General features: G+C 46.8%; 1 protein-coding gene, 1 long non-coding RNA gene and 1 other non-coding gene across 3 annotated transcripts; 1 reads left to right on the top strand and 2 right to left on the bottom strand.

The window, feature by feature from the left end:
- Positions 1-15: 15 nt before the first annotated feature.
- On the top strand, positions 16-1679 carry LOC135118138 (uncharacterized). Its single transcript, XM_064039283.1, has 2 exons — positions 16-115; positions 781-1679. The coding sequence occupies exons 1-2, from the start codon at positions 16-18 to the stop codon at positions 1677-1679; spliced, it is 999 nt and encodes a 332-aa protein (XP_063895353.1).
- Positions 1680-9676: 7997 nt separating this feature from the next.
- Positions 9677-16897, bottom strand: LOC110380153 (uncharacterized). The gene is made up of 7 exons (XR_010277379.1): positions 16569-16897; positions 16291-16488; positions 16028-16126; positions 15439-15732; positions 12823-12951; positions 11712-12358; positions 9677-10576 (listed from the first exon to the last, which is right to left on the bottom strand). It is a non-coding gene; the product is annotated as an uncharacterized LOC110380153 (transcript).
- LOC135118089 (uncharacterized) lies at positions 12369-12797 on the bottom strand. Its single transcript, XR_010277360.1, has 3 exons — positions 12788-12797; positions 12525-12672; positions 12369-12455 (listed from the first exon to the last, which is right to left on the bottom strand). It is a non-coding gene; the product is annotated as an uncharacterized LOC135118089 (long non-coding RNA).
- Positions 16898-17494: the final 597 nt, after the last annotated feature.

The following is a 17494-nucleotide window of genomic DNA, read 5'->3' as shown; positions in this document are numbered from 1 at the left end:
AGGACTCCCCACACCATGGTGCAACACATCCGCAAGAAGTTGACACAAAAGAAAATTGTTACTCTTGTGTCACTAGACATAGAGGAGCCTTTGACAGTGGTGGCCTGCTATCAAAGTCCGATTGGCTGAGGAAAAGTGCCCTGTAAACTTGAGACGAGTGGTCAGTAGTTACCTCAGTGACAGGACTGTTAGCGTGAGGTACTTGGGTGAGGAGTGCAAAAAATCGACGAGCAAGGGTTGCGTCCAGGGATCCATTGCGGGTCCACTCTTCTGGAACCTCCTACTGGACCCCCTCTTGAAGGAGCTCGACACTGGGGGCAACTACTGCCAAGCATTCGCCGACGACGTTGTCCTGATTTTCGACGGTGAAACGGCGGCAGAGATAGAGGACGAGCCAATGCTGCTCTCGAACATGTTCGGGCATGGGGTGTCAGAAACAAGCTTTCAAAACAAAACCTGCGCAATGGTCTTAACACGAAAGCTAAAGTATGACACCGCGCTTGAGCATGGGGATCGACATTGGAACGTCCCGTGACGTCAAAATATTAGGCCTCACAATCGACGACAAACTCAGAAAACACATAGCTATCGCTTGTAAAAGGCGATAGCTATGTACAAACAACTGGCCAGGGCAGCTCGAGCTAGTTGGGGTCTACAGCCGGAAATCATCAGGACCATCTACACGGCAGCAGTAGAGCCCACGATACTGTACGCAGCGAGTGCATGGGCGCCAGCCGCAAACAAATTAGGGGTCCAAAAACAGCTAAACGTGGTCCAAAGAGGGTTTGCGCAAAGTTGTGAAGCCACCGCACGGTCTCCTAAACTCGGCACTGTTGCTCGCTGGGATACTCCCTCTAGACATTCGGATAAGGGAAGCTGCTTCACTTTACGAAGCGAAGGTGGGAGTGCCCCAGCCAACACTGGGAGATAGGGAGATCGAGCGGATGGCCTCAGCCCTTGAAGCCCCTCACCCCGCAGAATTGGTGACACTGCAGTACGACAGCATAGCGGACGACGAAGAATACAGAAACCGGAGTGAGGAGTTTGCTGTGCGCATTTTTACCGACGGCAGTAAGATACAGGGCAAGGTCGGCGCGGCGCTATCTTTGTGGGATAGTACCACCGAAACAAAGGCTCTTAAACTTACTTTGCCGTCATACTGCACTGTCTACCAGGCTGAATTGTTGGCACTGCAGAAAGCGGCAACTGAAGCACTCAAACGCCGGGAAAACACGTTCGGCATCTTCAGCGACTCTATGGCGGCCCTGCAGACAGTCACCAACGTCAGTGCCCCCCATCCTCTAGCAGTGGAAACAAGGGACACCATACGCCGCTGCAAGCTCCAGAACAAGAGTGTCTCCTTGTTCTGGATAAAGGCCCACACAGGATTGGAGGGCAATGAGCGGGCTGATCAACTCGCAAAAGAAGCCGCCCTAAAGTCGAAGAAGAAGCCGGACTACGACCTGTGCCCCATCTCATTCGTCAAGCGGCAGATACGTATGAGGTCGCTTGACGAATGGAATGGGAAATATAAAGCCGGAGAAACAGCCTCCGGCACTAAACTGTTTTTCCCCGACGCAATATCCGCGTACGGTATCGTGAGGAAAATTGACCTCACGTACATAAGGACACAAATCTTCACTGGGCACGGTGGATTCTCCTCATATCTGACGATTTAAATGGGAGAGAATCATCGTGCCCTGAACTCTGAGTCGAGGAAACCGTTGCCCACATCCTCCTGGAGTGCCCATTACAGAGAGCACGTTTTGAGACGGAGCAAGAGTTAACAATGAGCCTTAGCAACAAACCTCCCATTTCTAATGAGATAAAAAAGACCGGCCGAAATTTTGATTATTGCGAAAAAATAATTTTAAGAATAATTAAATATGGATACTTACCTGTATTGAGTATAAGGAAAATTAATGATATCGGGAAAAAAAAGTGTAGAATATATATATTAAAAGATAATGAAAAGTCTAAAAATAAAAATAAAATAAAAATAAAATAAAATACTCACTGGGGCACTGTTTATTAGAATTGACAATAATAAATCACCATAGATATAAGTTAGTTCAAAGATGTTAGCTATGTAAATGTATGTAAGATAATAATTAAACAAATCGCAATAAAGAGCTCTGACAACGTTAGAGGACAACTTCCAGGAGGCAGGAGGGTTTTAGCCGGTAAGAGTCCGGCACTACCCCCCTCGGGTGTCCATGAGGATTCCCACTCCTGCCACAACAAAAAAAAAACCTAACCTAACCTAACCTAACCTAACCTAACCCAACCTAACCTAACCTAACCTAACCTAACCTAACCTAACCTAACCTAACCTAACCTAACCTAACCTAACCTAAGCCAACCCAACCTAACCTAACCTAACCTAACCTAACCTAACCTAACCTAACCTAACCTAACCCAACCCAACCTAACCTAACCTAACCTAACCTAACCTAACCTAACCTAACCCAACCTAACCTAACCTAACCTAACCTAACCTGGCCTAACCTAACCTAACCTAACCTAACCTAACCTAACCTAACCTAACCTAACCTAACCTAACCTAACCTGGCCTAACCTAACCTAACCTAACCTAACCCAACCTAACCTAACTAACCTAACCTAACCTGGCCTAACCTAACCAACCTAACCTAACCTGGCCTAACCTGGCCCAACCTAACCTAACCTGGCCTAACCTGGCCTAACCTAACCTAACCCAACCCAACCTAACCTAACCCAACCTAACCTAACCTAACCTAACCTAACCTAACCTAACCTAACCCAACCTAACCTAACCTAACCCAACCTAACCTAACCTAACCTAACCTAACCTAACCTAACCTAACCCAACCTAACCTAACCTAACCTAACCTAACCTAACCTAACCTAACCTAACCTAACCTAACCTAACCTAACCTAACCTAACCTAACCTAACCTAACCTAACCTAACCTAACCTAACCTAACCTAACCTAACCTAACCTAACCTAACCTAACCTAACCTAACCTAACCTAACCTAACCGAGTCTGCTGGCAGCCACCACCGCGAGCGCCACGTTTTTTCCACGCTCCGTCGCAAAAAATCGGGAAAAAAGGTTTTTTCGCGTAAATATAGTAGTGCTATATATCCTCGTACGCGTCTCGGTGAGGAGAACATAGAAGTGAAAACCGCCCGAAAATCGGAGAAAGTATGTGAAAGTGGTGCTTAAAAAACTGTGATTTTGGTGTTTTTCGAAACGCTGCAGCAACGAGATCGACGACCCCCCACTTTTTTGGGGTCAAAATAACCGGCTTGAGGAGCCCCGTCGTCTGGACACTATCCGGGATTTTTCCGGTTGAAAAGCGCCGACTTAACCCCAGAAAAACACTTTCCACGTGCCACCTGGTTCGACATCCGACATAGTTGGAACGGCGTGTCACATACCAAAAGACGCGTCTTGGAAAGACGAGTCTCCTGGTGCTGGAATCAAGACAATCGGACCACCCTGGACGGAGCTGCAGCCCTTCAAAGGTTGACAAAACTGTGATTTTCTTTGGTGACATTTTCCCACAAAAGTAAATCGATAACCCCCCATTTTTTAAATCTAAATAGCCATTTAAATACCTGTTCTACATTATTACCCATTTTCAGATTTTTCCAAATTGTAGTTTTCTCAAAATTTCCATTATAAAATACAGTATATAATTAAAACTTTTTAATTGTTAAATTAACCCCTGTTATTATTAAAAATCCTTAAACTTTTCATTTAATTATTATACTTTGATAGTATCTTTATCGTTTACAATTATTAAAATCCACTTTAATTTAAATTTAACACATAAACAAGGGCCTTTGCGGTCAGTGTGGGAGGGTGTCACCAAGAAAACCCTACAGAAGAGGGTGAAATCACCCCTGCGCGCAGACGCAACTTAGTTTAATAGATAGGTTAGGTATTAACGAATAAGTTAGTTTTTAAATTATAATTTTCGGAGCAAAATTCAGGTCGTGGTAGTAGTTAACGATTTTGTAAACAAACGGATAAAACCGCATAACAAAGTTAACTACGAGATCGCGATCTGAAAATCGACTTCGAAAATAACAGCAAATCTCTAGTTTTTACACCGGCACAGGATAGAACATAGTCAAAACTATCCCCACGTTTTCAAAAATCCTGAAAACTCCTAGAACAGGAAATAAACAGACCTAAATTTTGTAAACAATAAAAATTAACTCCGTCCTAGGGTAGGAAATTCGCAAACAACTTGTAAATATTGAAGGGGGCACCTATACATGTTTGCAAAATATCTTCTTACAGACCTTAACACGTGCTAGCCGAAACTACACCCCAAATACCTAAACGATATCAACTAATTCAAGGGTAGTTCGAAAGGGGTGACACATTTTACAAATATTCAACGGGCAAAATAAAGGTCTCGACAAGAGCTTTAAAACAAGACCACTCTCGACAAAATCGGTCCAGGAAAAGCCGAGCTATCTTCCTTAACAAGTTAAAAATTTACCCGACACAGGCAGGGTTAAAAAAGGAGGTTATGCTTTTATCATCATCATATCTCATAAGCCAGGGGAGATAGACGATTTTTGACCCCAAATCCGGCCTTTGTGGTGTCGAAGACACCACGGTTAAAGTCGGGTATAAAACGTCCATCCCCCCTGGTTTGGACCCCCTTCCCCATACACCCTAAAATAACATCCTTTAAAACCTGATATCTCCTAAACTAGGGGAGATAGCTCGTTTCTGACCTCAAATCCTGCCTTTGTGGTGTCGAAGACACCACGGCAGAAGTCTTATAAGAGGAACCCCCCCCCATAATTTGGACCCCCCCCCTACCCCCAAATTTTTTCTTAAATTTTTTTTTTTATTTTGTTATACTTTAAATTTACTTATATAGTATTCTAATCCATGCTTAAATCTTAAAATAGTGTATAGTTGACCTTAGGTCTTAAAGCCTAATTAGACAATAGATTAAGTTGTAATCTATAATACATATTTACTGACTTTATACATTTACATTGATTAATACTTATACACCCATCGATTCTGACCCCTCTATACAGGGTCAGATAGACGTATCGACAACGTTCCCCGACTCACCCGCTAGGCCCACCGCACATACATACATTATACAACACACAACCCGCACTACTACAAATACACTTTACATACCTAGGCAACACAATGTACCGCACACCGACAACCTCCGGCGCCGCCACAAAACCAGCCACCCCAGCCCCTCTGCAACTACAACTGCATCGGCAGCAGCGCAGGACGCCGCTAAAACCTTCATCCGGAGACCAGATCGGAAAAGGAGATCGCTGGATAATATGGCGGTATACCGGACGGAGGACTACGCGACGAAAACTACGGACACACTTCTTCAGGAAGTCATGAAGACCTTTGAGGACATTCCCTCAAAGATCAAAGAATATTCTCAAATGAGAAAAGACATCAAGACCTTCCTGGAGGTACAGTCTGACAAGGGCCTCCGCGCCCTGTTTGAGCTTTGCAAGCGGGTAACCAGCCTGGAAGCAGCGGCAGACAGGACGCGGGCGCCCAGTACGGTCGGGCCGCCTGGAAAAGATGTCCACATCATTGACAAACTGGAGAATGTCGAGACTCAGCTGCAACTTCGGCTGAACAAGCTCGAGGAGAAGATGGTGCTGTGCTTCGACGAACAGAAGACTCTGCGTGACGATGGCGGGTCCGACATCATCGACAAGATCGTCGACAAAATCGACGAGGCTAAGGCGGCCATCAACCAGGCGACGCAAGGCGTCAAGGTGGTGAGCCGCACTCAGATAACCCTCGACGAAAAGCTCGACGGTATTGCCGGTGATGTCGCTGCTACCAAAGCAACGCTGTCTGAAGTCGCGAAGCAAGAAAAGCAGCCATCCGAGCCTAGGTCGTACGCGAGCGTCGCAGCAGCCAAACCCGGGTACCGGCCGGCACTTCACTCGATGGCGGTCACTCTCGAAGGCAATCAGGAGACTGCCGACGAGGTGCTCGAGCGAGTGAAAAAGGCGGTCGATGCCAGGAGTACTGGCCTAAAAATTAATAAGGTTCGCAAAGCTAAAAACCAAACCGTCATCTTGGGGTGCGACACAAAAGACGAATTAAATAAGGTTAAACAAACAATCGAAAGTAGGGGTCAAGGTTTAATAGTTACACATATAAAAAATAAGAATCCGCTCGTCATCCTAAAGGACGTCTTCCTGCAAAGCGACGACGAGGAGTTAACTAGGGCGCTCCACATTCAAAACGCAGAAATATTCGGAAATCTATCACAAGAAGAAATCGAAACCACTATAAAATTCAAAAAACGGACAAAAAACCCCAAAACCGCGCACGTCATTGTCCAGGTCAGTCCCGTTGTGTGGAGGAGGATGACGGAGGCTGGAGCCCTCTACCTCGACCTGCAAAGGGTCAGAGTGGAGGACCAGTCTCCGCTCATCCAATGCACGAAATGCTTGGCATTCGGGCACGGCCGGAAATTTTGCACGGAAAGTGCGGACAAGTGCAGTCACTGCGGCGGCCCGCATCTGCGCGAGAAATGCGCAGATTTTATTGCGGGCAACGAACCGCGGTGCTGCAACTGCTCGCACTCTAGGCTGCAGAACACTGAACACAATGCCTTCAGCGCCGAATGCCCCATTCGCAAGAAATGGGACTACCTGGCTCGTGCAACAACGATGTACGTTTGACTCACCACATATCACCCACACAATTACACACATAAACACACAAACCATATACAATTACACAAACCGGGAGTACAATAAACACTGCAACAATATAGTGGTAAAAATAGACATGGAAACCGGACAAACACAATACAATCAAAACACGATATGGAAAATATATAGTGAATATATACATACATATCGAAACACACAGAAACACACAAACCAACAATAACAAGATGTTTTATAAATAAAAATAGCTTAAGAAAAGTAATAAATATATATAAAATAAGTTTATATATATATTATTAATATAAATACACAAAGAAAGCAAACATATATAGGTAAAATACACGTGAGCAAACCACAAAATAAAACGAGGCCATATCCTTACGGTTGCATCCAACTGTGAAATAATAAGTACCTAAAGTAAATAAATAAAATTATGTATGTACCTACAGAAACATAGGAATGCCCCTTCGTCGCTGGTGACAGTGAGTGCGGTTCTTTGTGAAATTATGTGAATTATGTAGATAAGATTATTTATTATCTAAGTGTCATACGTGTAACCAATGTAAGTGTAACCAAGCAGTACTTAGACTAAAAACAAGAATAAAATGTTAAATAAAGATAAATAGAAAGTAAGTTCCCAAACTTTGTAATGTTATCACAAGTTATAAGTAAAAGGTAAGATTTATGTAAGCCAGATAAAATAGATATTATGTAATAACGAGTACTTGGAATATAAGAATAAAAAATGTTAGGCTAAGAAATACTGAAGAAAAAGTGTAAACATAATAAAATACAAATATAGATAAGATTTAAATGTAAAATAGTTTAATATAATCAAGCAGTACCTAGAATAAGAATATAAAATGTTGTAAGGAAACTGAAAATACATAGTCTAATAGTTTTTATTGAAATATAATAAAACCTTAAAATTTGTTCCCTGAATAAAACTATATAGTAGATAGGTTATTAGCGGAAATCCCATCCGGCATAGAATAAAAGATGATGAATGAATGCGTAAAGTATGCGGCTTGAAAGTGCGAGAGGCATAGATGCGAGAACTGGAATGAATGAGAATGTAGAAGATCCTGCTGTTCTTATGAGCGGGGAAAAGCAGAAAAAAAAAAAAAAAAACCTAACCTAACCTAACCTAACCTAACCTAACCTAACCTAACCTAACCTAACCTAACCTAACCTAACCTAACCTAACCTAACCTAACCTAACCTAACCTAACCTAACCTAACCTAACCTAACCTAACCTAACCTAACCTAACCCAGCACTCCTATTAGCTGGCATACTCCCACTCGACCTGCGAATCCGCGAAGTTGCCTTACTATACGAGGCTAAGAAGGAGTAGCCCAGAGCTGCTGGGGACAGGAGATGGAACGGATGGCGTCTGCACTGGATTCCCACACCCGGCCGCACGCGTCGACTTGGAGATAGGAAGGGTGATGGACCAGGAACAGATCGACGCCAGTGCCAATTCAGAAATAAAAATCTATACCGATGGGAGCAAAATAGAGGGACGCGTTGGGGCAGCGGTGTCAATATGGATTGGCAACACCGAAACGCGTACCCTCAAATTGGCACTGGCAAACTTCTGCACGGTCTATCAGGCCGAGCTCCTGGCGATATGCAGGGCAACGAAGGAGATTAGGAGAGTACTGCGGAAAGTTTCGGGATCTACAGCGACTCCATGGCGGCCCTCCAAACAGTGAAAAACCACGGTTGCCTTCATCCCCTGGCAGTAGAAACCAGGGATAACTTGAAAGCTATATCCCGCCAAGCCAAGATAGTTAACTTGTATTGGATTAAGGCTCACGCGGGGATCGAAGGCAACGAAAGGGCGGATGCGCTAGCGAAGGAGGCCGCCAATAGCAAAGAAACCCGACTACGACCTGTGCCTGGTTTCGTTCGTCAAGCGACACGCTCGAATGGTGACGCTTGACGAATGGAACCATAGGTATGAACGCCATAAGAACACAAATAATGACAGGGCACGGTGGATTCTCCGAGTACTTGAACCGCTTCAAGTGCAAGGAGAACCCATCGTGCATCTGTGACCCCAACACACTCGAAACTGTCCCACATATACTGCTCGATTGCCCTATATTTGCACAAGAACGCTACACTATTGAATGCGAACTAGATACTAGGATCCAAAAAGATAAAATAGGGAAATAATAAAAGGGAGAAATAGAAATTCCTGGAATATTATGAAAATTTAGCAAATAAAATAATTGAAAGAATGATATAGATGGAGGAATGGAAATATTGAAAGAAAGGAAAGAAATGGAAATGGAATGGAAGTGAAACAGGAATGGAATGGAATGAGAATGGATGGAATGGAAGGAATGAGAATTAGAATGAGACTTTGAACCTGAAACCATAACTCTAACCTAACCTAACCTTAACCTAACCTAACGAAGCGAAACTTTGAGCTTTGAGAAATTTAACTTTGAGCAATAAAACTACCTTTGATTAATTAAATCTAATTAGATTGCTGGTTTCGATAGGTTGGGATGCTCAATGGTAGGTTTCGCTTTGTTAGGTTGCTAAAAGTTAGGATTCACTACGATAGGTTGCTCAAAGTTAGGTTTCACTAGGTTAGGTTACTCAAAGTTACGTTTCACTAGGTTAGGTTACTTAAACTTAGGTTTCACTAGGTTAGGTTACTTAAACTTAGGTTTTGCTTCGTTGCGTTGCTCAAAGTTAGGTTTCGATTCAACAAATCGGTTTCGTAGGCACAAAAAAGATGGCAACATTATTTGTAAGTTTGAAATGAGTGCACAATTTTGAATGTTGCGGTCATTTTGTGAGGACGTTTTGAGGAGTGCATCTTAGGTTTTTTATATTAATGCGTTCAAACGATATTATTCGTTTTTGTATGTCTGATCTATATTTAAACTATACCTATCACTACATTACAATAGTTAGTATATCATTAAATTATTTATAGGGAACAGAGTTTTTAATAATATAGTAGGTATATTTCATAATTATTTTAATAAACATTAATCAAAAATAGTAATTTTCTTCATAAAAATAGAAATATAAATAGGTTCTTAGATCGTCGTTCAGATCTCGAATAAATGCAGTCGACTACGTATATAAATGTACTTGGCGTCTCGTTGGTATCAATCTTCTAAGTGACTAAGGGGAGCTATCTTTGGTGCTCGGTGTAGCGATGCGGCGGCTGCCGGCGCCGGCTACTGCTCGGCGGCGTCGTCCGGCTCGCGCAGCGTGCGGCACGTGGCGTCGTTGCGGCGCCCCAGCGACAGCGTGCGGCCCGCCCGCCGCCGCGCCGCCGCCGCGTCACGCGCGCGCGCGCCCGCCCGCGACCGCGCCCGCGTGCGGCGCCGAGCCTCGCGCGCACGCACAGCCACGCCCGAGTAGAGTCCAGGTCCGCGCCCAGCCGCAGCCGCGGCGCCGCGCCCAGCGCCGCGCGCAGCGCCGCCCAGCGCGTGTGCACCGCCAGCCGCGCCGCGCCCGCGCCCGCCGCCCGCACCGCCAGCTCCGCGCGCGCGCTGCGCCACCACAGCGACACCGTGGCCGCCGCGTCCAGCGCCAGCGCCGCCGCCGCGCCCGTGTGCGCGCGCCCAGGCGCGGCCGCCAGCGGCAGCGCGGCGGCGTGCTCGTGCAGCGGCAGCAGCGCGCGCAGCGCCGGCGTGGGCGCGGACGCGCCGGCTCACGTGCCCCAGCAGCTCCGCCTGCCCGCGGAACAGCTGCACGTCGCGCATGCGCGCGCCGCCCACCGACAGCGCCAGCCCGCCCTCCGCCTCCTCGCCGGCGTCCTCGCTGCCGGCGTCCCCACTGCCGGCGCCGCTGTCCGCGTCCTCACTGCTGGCGCCGCTGAATGCTTCCAAGCCTTTGGTCCACACCTCCACCTGCAACGATTTTCAACAACAGTCACTTTTACTTTTGTATGATGAGCATACAAAAGTATAAAGTTGCTTTTCAACCGCGTGCTCAAGTCTAATGACCAAGCTAACGGGGAATTCAAAAATTAAAATCCTGAGCGATAGCAATGAAAAGAGCACAAAGTGGTAAACCTTTGCTTGCTCTTGAGTCCAACACGTAACTTTTCATCCCACAAATGGAGTATTACCGTAGTAACTATTATAGTAATCTGTGAGATTATTCCCAATTTGTCATTAGTACCGATTAGTCACCAACTATTTTTTCCATACACCAAATCCCAATTGGTCATTCGAGACAACATTGGCATTTTATAAACCCGAAAATGTGACTCGATACTATTTGTACCGGTAACAAAAGTACCAGGGGCCCATAACTAGCAAAGAGATTGTATACATAAAATGATGAATGATGGTGTAAATTAGTATGTTTATCTACAATTAGGAAAAAATCGTAAAATCCTGACACTCTTGACTGCTAAAAGAACTTTTCATCCCACCATCTCGGAAAGTGTAGTTTTACCCTTTGATATCTGAGCGCAAAAGCCGTTTTTATCCTCTAGAGCGGCAAAGTGATTTGAATTTAGAACATCGTGTGCAATACTCCATTTGTGACAATCTTGATAAGACTTTTCAAACAAATACATATTAAACAAATAAAATACTGCTTAAAATAATTAAGTAATTTTTATTATTGTTTTTACATAGTTTTTTAACCTCGTTTCATTTTTAAACTGAGTTTTCAAATAAGTGAACTTTAATAGGTACTTCTTTTTAATTTGATACTCATATGTGCGCGCCATTTTGTTTTTAAATTTCCTCGTAACTTTTACTCTCTCTACCTCGTAACTCGTAACACGTAACTTTTCATCCCACCATGAGGTGGGATGAAAAGTTACGTGTTGCACTCGAGTGCAAAGATTTTTCACCTTGTGCTCTTTTGATTCCCTCGCTATCGCTCAGGATTCTAATTTCAATTTTAGAATCCTCCGCTTGCTCGGTCATCAAAATTGAGCCCGCGGTTAAAAAGCAACTTTGCACTCTTGTATAACAAATAACTCTGAATTCAATGAAGGTACTGAGACGACATAGAAGGAGTACTCACAGTGAGAGCGTCGAACATTTCATCCGCGTCGTCGTCGTCGGTGAACAGCAGCCGCACCGTGCCGCGGCGCAGCAGCCCCGCCCGCGCCACCTGCGCCGAGCGCAGCTCCGCGCGCCAGCCCGCGCCGCCCCAGCCCGGCGCCCGCGCCAGCACCGCCGACGTGCCGCCCGCCGCCCGCGCGTCCCAGCCGCGCAGCGCTGGCGCCAGCCGCCCGCGCAGCGCGCGCAGCCCTCGCGCCCGGCGCCGCCGCCAGCGCCTCCGCGCGGCCACAGCACGCGCCGCAGCTCGGCGCGTCCGCGCCGCGCTCCGCCTGCAGCGCCGCCGCCACGCTCGCCAGCGGCGTGGGCACTGCCGCGCGACGATCCACCACCAGCTCCAGCGCCGCCGCGCGCAGCTCCAGCGCGCGCCCCGCCCGCAGCGCCAGCGCGCTCAGCCGGTCCAGCCGCGCGAACGTGAGCGCGGCGGGCGGCAGGCGCGCCAGCGGTCACGGCGGCCAGTGACGCCGCGTCGGCGCGCTCGGCGTGCTCCAGCAGCAGGTCGGCGCAGTCGGCGCGGCGCAGGTTGCCGACGCCAGCAGGCGCAGCGCGCGGCAGGCGTCGCGGCAGCAGCGCCAGGCCGCGCGCCAGCTGGTCGCGCGGCGGCGGCGGGGGGCCGGCGCGGATCGCGGCGCCGCAGCGCACTGGCGCGCACGGTGTCGGCGCGCGCCTCGTCGCCCAGGCGCAGCACCTCCTGCACGGCCCAGTCCTGCGGGCGCGGGGGCGGTACAGGCGCGGTACGGGCGGGTACAGACACACGCGGCGGGTATATACTCACGTCGGGACGCGGCGCCAGCGCGAAGGCGGCGAGGTAGGTGTCGGCGAGCGCGGCGAGCGGGTCGCGCGAGTGCAGCTGCAGGAAGTCGGCGACGGCGGAGTGCGCGGCGCGGGTGCCCGCCAGTCCCAGCACGCGACACAGCTCCGGCCTGACAACGCCGTACGTAAACGTTATTATTACTTAGGTTTATTTAGTGTAATTAATATATTTTTAGTCGCATTGAAGCTATGTCAGTTTGTAGAGTGGAAGCGTGCGGTACGCACAGCAGCGGCAAGCGTCGTCGCGGCGCAGCAGGTGCAGCAGCGGAGGAGTTTGGCGCGCGGCGGGCAGCAGGCGCAGCAGCGCGCGGGCGGCGGGCGCGGTGCCGCCGGCGCCGGGCTGCTCGCTGGCGAGTGAGTCGCTCTTCCCGCAGCGCCGCGCCCAGCTCCTGTCGAAACACATTGTCGTTACTCTAAATCGAACACTCGTTGTACAATACGCTTTTCGTAGTTTCCCGATTATAGCTCATACGAATCCCGACCCCGCCAAGTACAGCGACATCTCTCGGTAAATTAGGTTATTATTTTGTAAAAACTACGAGTAAGTATGTTGAGATTATAAATAAAATAAATAAATAAAAATAGCCTTTATTCAGACCTTGTTTACAGCATACAATCTTAATCTAACAACTCTGACGAGTTGATGACAGCAACATCCTGGTCTGTTTGCCCAACTTTGGCAAAGGCCTCCTCCATTTCCTTCCACTCTGCTCTGCTTTGAGTTCTTCTAGTCCATATATTCCCTGCTATGCTTTTAATTTCGTCATCCCATCTTCGGTACTGTCTTCCTCGATTTATTTTCTTGTCCCTAGAGTACCAAGATGTTATGTGTTTGTTTTGTCAATGCCTCTGACTATGTGGCCGGACCATTACCACTTTAGTTTCCTCATTCTAGTTGTGACATTCTCAATTTTCATGCGTCTTTGGTTGGATAGTGGTGTTTCTTATTCTATCAGATTTTCTTATATTTAGCATGCTTCTTTGCATTGCCGTCTGACACGTTTCGAGTTTTTTATATTGCGCTTTGGTGAGAGCCCAGGTCTCGCAGCCATATGTCAAGACTGGGAGTATACAAGCAAGTTTTGTTTTGACGTAGGTACGTTTTGATTTCTGTATTCTTCATTATTTCCTTGAGCCCCAGTAGCGTTTCCATGCACTTCCAATCCTTATGTCGATTTCTTTTGCCATTATATCAGTGACCGAGATTTGTTGACCCAAGTAAGTGTATTCTTTTACAAACTCTACTGGTTGGCCGTTTACAAGAATAGGGTCTTCCAGTGCGTTTGTCATAGCTTTGGTTTTGGAGTGTTCATCGTCAGACCTACCTTGCTGTCCAGATCAGTGATCATGTATTGTAGTTGGTCTTTGCTCGTTGCCAGTATTATTATGTCATCAGCGAACCTCAAGTGTGTAAGATTTTCGCCATTTATGTTAAGTCCGTAGTGGTCCCATTCCAGTCTCCGAAAGATATCTTCCAGTACAACTGTGAATAATTTAGGTGACAGTGGATCTCCTGGCGTACGCCTCTGTTTATGTTTATTTGTTTCCCTTGTTTCTCTAGTTTTATTCTTGCTGTACTGTTAGTGTATATGCTTTTAAAATCCTAATGTATTTCTGGTCGACTCCTTGTTTCTTCAGACATTGCCAGATACTGTTGTGTTCTATTGAGTCAAATGCCTTGTTGAAATCGATGAAGCATCAGTAGAACGGCACTTTAAACTCTTTGGCTTTTTCAAAAAGTTGTCTTACCGTTAGTATATGATCCAATGTTGAATAGCCGGACCGGAAGCCAGCCTCTTCATTGGGCTGGTTTTCATCAAGAGTTTTGGTTATTCGCCTTAAGATTATTTTATTTTTGCAAAAATTTTGAAAATGTTCGACAGTAGGCTTATTGGTCTGTAGTTGTTAATTTCTCCTTTGTCACCCTTTTTATGGAGTAGGATTATTGTTGATGTAGTCCACTGTGCAGGTATTTCCTCGGTGTGCAATATGTCGTTGAAAACGTGTTTAAGTAGTGGTACTAGCTCGTTTTTACAATCTGTGTCATTATACGATATTATCATCATAATAACAGACGCCGAAGGAATCGACGCAGATTTTGGATTCACCCATATAAACAGATCATTCATTTTTCACATCAAAACACAGTAAACTCGGGTAACTTCGCGGCACTTCTTTTAATTTGATACTCATATGGGGACATTCTTTTCAACTTTCGGAGCTATTATTTATGAAAATATTAACATTATGAAATATGAAACTTTTTTTTATATCAATCAATTATTTTGGTAGTCTCCTTTCATAAATACCTATGCAATGATATATCACATGTTAGGGTTATTACCCACATTGATTTAGAAGAAACATACAATTTTTAAACTGATTTGTTAAATAATAAAAACCAGCCAAGTGCGAGCCGGACTCGCGCACGTGAGTTCCGTACCATCCAAACTAATATTCTATATATACATATATTTATGGATATCAAGCAAAAATGAGCAAAAAAATCATGTTTGTTGTATGGAAGCCCCCCGAAATATTTATTTTATTCTAGTTTTCAGTATTTGTTGTTATAGCGGCAACAGAAATACATCATCTGTGAAAATTTGAACTCTCTAACTATCATGGTTCATGAGATTTAGCCTGGTGACAGACGGAAGGACGGACAGACGGACGGAGAGGACCGAAAACAATAGGGTCCCGTTTTATCGTTCGGGTACGGAACCCTAAAAATGATTATCAAAATTGTTTATCTTTAGTTAAGTGCCAACTCAGATCGAGTATAGCTGAAATAATAAGTAATGACATATAAATAATAAAAGTATGAGGTCTCGCGCGGGAGATAAGAGGTGTTGCGACCCCGCGCTATCGCTCACCTCCACGTCATCGTCGGCGGGCGGCGACGCCAGCGCCAGCGGCTGCGGCGCGAGCGAGGCGGGCAGCGCGGCCAGCGCCGCCGCCAGGTCGGGGGCCTGGGGCCCGGCCGAGCGGGGCCCGGGCTTGGCGCGCGGGGCCGCCAGGCGGTGCCACGAGCGCGCCTTGACGCCCAGGCCGGCGGGCGGCAGCGCCAGCAGCTCGTCGGCGTACAGCTCGCGCAGCCGGCCCTGCTCCAGCGAGTAGCGCAGCACGCGCCGCGCGCTCACGCCGCCCGCGTCGCACGAGCACCGCATCTGTCGACATTTGTATTCTCTAACTATGCTAACCCATGTTTCCTATCAATTTGTATAATACTAATATTTCAATTCACAGTAAAATCACATAGAAAGTGAGGACAAGCATTTTGGACATGTAATTTAGACTCTTGAAAAGTGTAGTTTTTCAGCCACTTTGAATAAATTTTGATTTAGACTTTTTTCTTTATTTACATTATTCGTATAAAACATACCAAGGACATAGTTGCCAATTAAATCTTCATTAAATTAGCTACAAAGTTATGCATTGGATAGAGTGGACATTGTCACTCACCTTGATCTTCCTGAAAACCTGCGGAGAGATGGTCTCGTACTGAACCATACAGGGGCCCGACACGTCTGTCTCATTGTGCTCTCCCTCCAACTGTTGGATCTGCAAGTGAAAACATACTTATCAGCATCACTGCACAACTAAACATAAATTCATGAAATAATTAAAACAGATAATTCAAAATGTATTGTAATAAAATAATACATATCACTGTAATATGAATATTGATATGGTTAATGGAATCATACTTGATAGCAATGTATTACCTGAAACAGACTGAGCAGTGCCTTCTTGTAGTTGAGCACATCAGGCAGGTCGCTGGCGTCCAGGTAGGCCGTCTGGATGAGCCCGTCCGTCCAGTGCGCATAGAACGTGGAGTCACTGTACTCGTCCCACACGGAGTCGTACGGCATGAAGTCTGCGTTCACATGCTTGCCTCTCAGGTACAGCTTGGGAGACTCCAACTACAAGCACATACAATGATTCGGTTGACATCGGCGGCTTGTGAGGAACCTGTGAGCCGCAGAGAGGCCGGCAGACTGACCCGGAGCCGCAGCAGGTAGTGCGGCGGCTGCGCCCAGGGCGTGTCGACGTGCAGCGTGGCGCGCAGGCGGTAGCCCACCTCCCGGTCCGCGCGCGCCGCGTCGTTGAGCTCCAGCGCGGACTCCAGCTCGTAGGCGGCCGGCGCCAGCAGCGCCCGCTCGGCGCCGCCGCGCGCGCACAGCCACAGCGCCAGCAGCGCGCAGGCCGCCGCTCGCGCGCTCATCGTGTCTCGCTGACTGTCGCCGGCTCCGGCGCGAGCACTACACGCGTCCTGTCGCGCGGACGCACTGACACACACTCACTGATGACACTGACGCGGCTGACAGCGAGCGAGGCGCGGGCGCAGGGCGCCGGGCGCGGGGGGACACTTCCGTCGCCAGCCACTCACGCGCACTCACGCGCGGGACTGTTGACGTGCGCGAATGAATGAATCCTACGTTTGTGATTGAAATCACAGAGCCTGTCTACCGCATTAATGGAATGCCTAATCTAAATAAATGGTAAACTGATTATTTTGCTGAATAATTATAATTATAAAATAAATGGGAACTCAAATTGATCCATTATTTTATATTATAAGCATTAGTGTATTTTATATTATAAGCAGGTGTCATCATCACTGTAAACTGCAATAGTAATGACCACTCATCGCTCATCGCATCCTGAATTACAAACTCCGTGTTGATCTAACTGGGGCCCGATTCTCTAATTTTACTTAAGCGACATACGATTCACGTTCGACTCGGTTCGACTGAGATCCAATCCCGACTCGATTACGATTGAAGCGTATGTGGCATTCCGCCATTTTTTCTTTGAAACAAACGTTTTTATCCTTTTCTGTCATTCAATAATGAATCATTTTGTCTGCAAATGATTGAAGCAAACTACCGTACCTATAGACCAAAATCACCAAAATAGCAGACCAAT

The sequence above is a fragment of the Helicoverpa armigera genome, chromosome 18, assembly GCF_030705265.1.
Source record: "Helicoverpa armigera isolate CAAS_96S chromosome 18, ASM3070526v1, whole genome shotgun sequence".
Taxonomy (NCBI): domain Eukaryota; kingdom Metazoa; phylum Arthropoda; class Insecta; order Lepidoptera; family Noctuidae; genus Helicoverpa; species Helicoverpa armigera.
This window is presented reverse-complemented; position numbering and strand designations above follow the sequence as displayed.

Bases quoted from the DNA above. Each gene is read 5' to 3' on its own strand.
- LOC135118138 (XM_064039283.1), top strand. From the start codon at position 16: ATGGTGCAACACATCCGCAAGAAGTTGACACAAAAGAAAATTGTTACT. The intron at 116-780 runs GTCCGATTGGCT...CGTGGTCCAAAG, and splicing joins AGTGGTGGCCTGCTATCAAA to AGGGTTTGCGCAAAGTTGTG.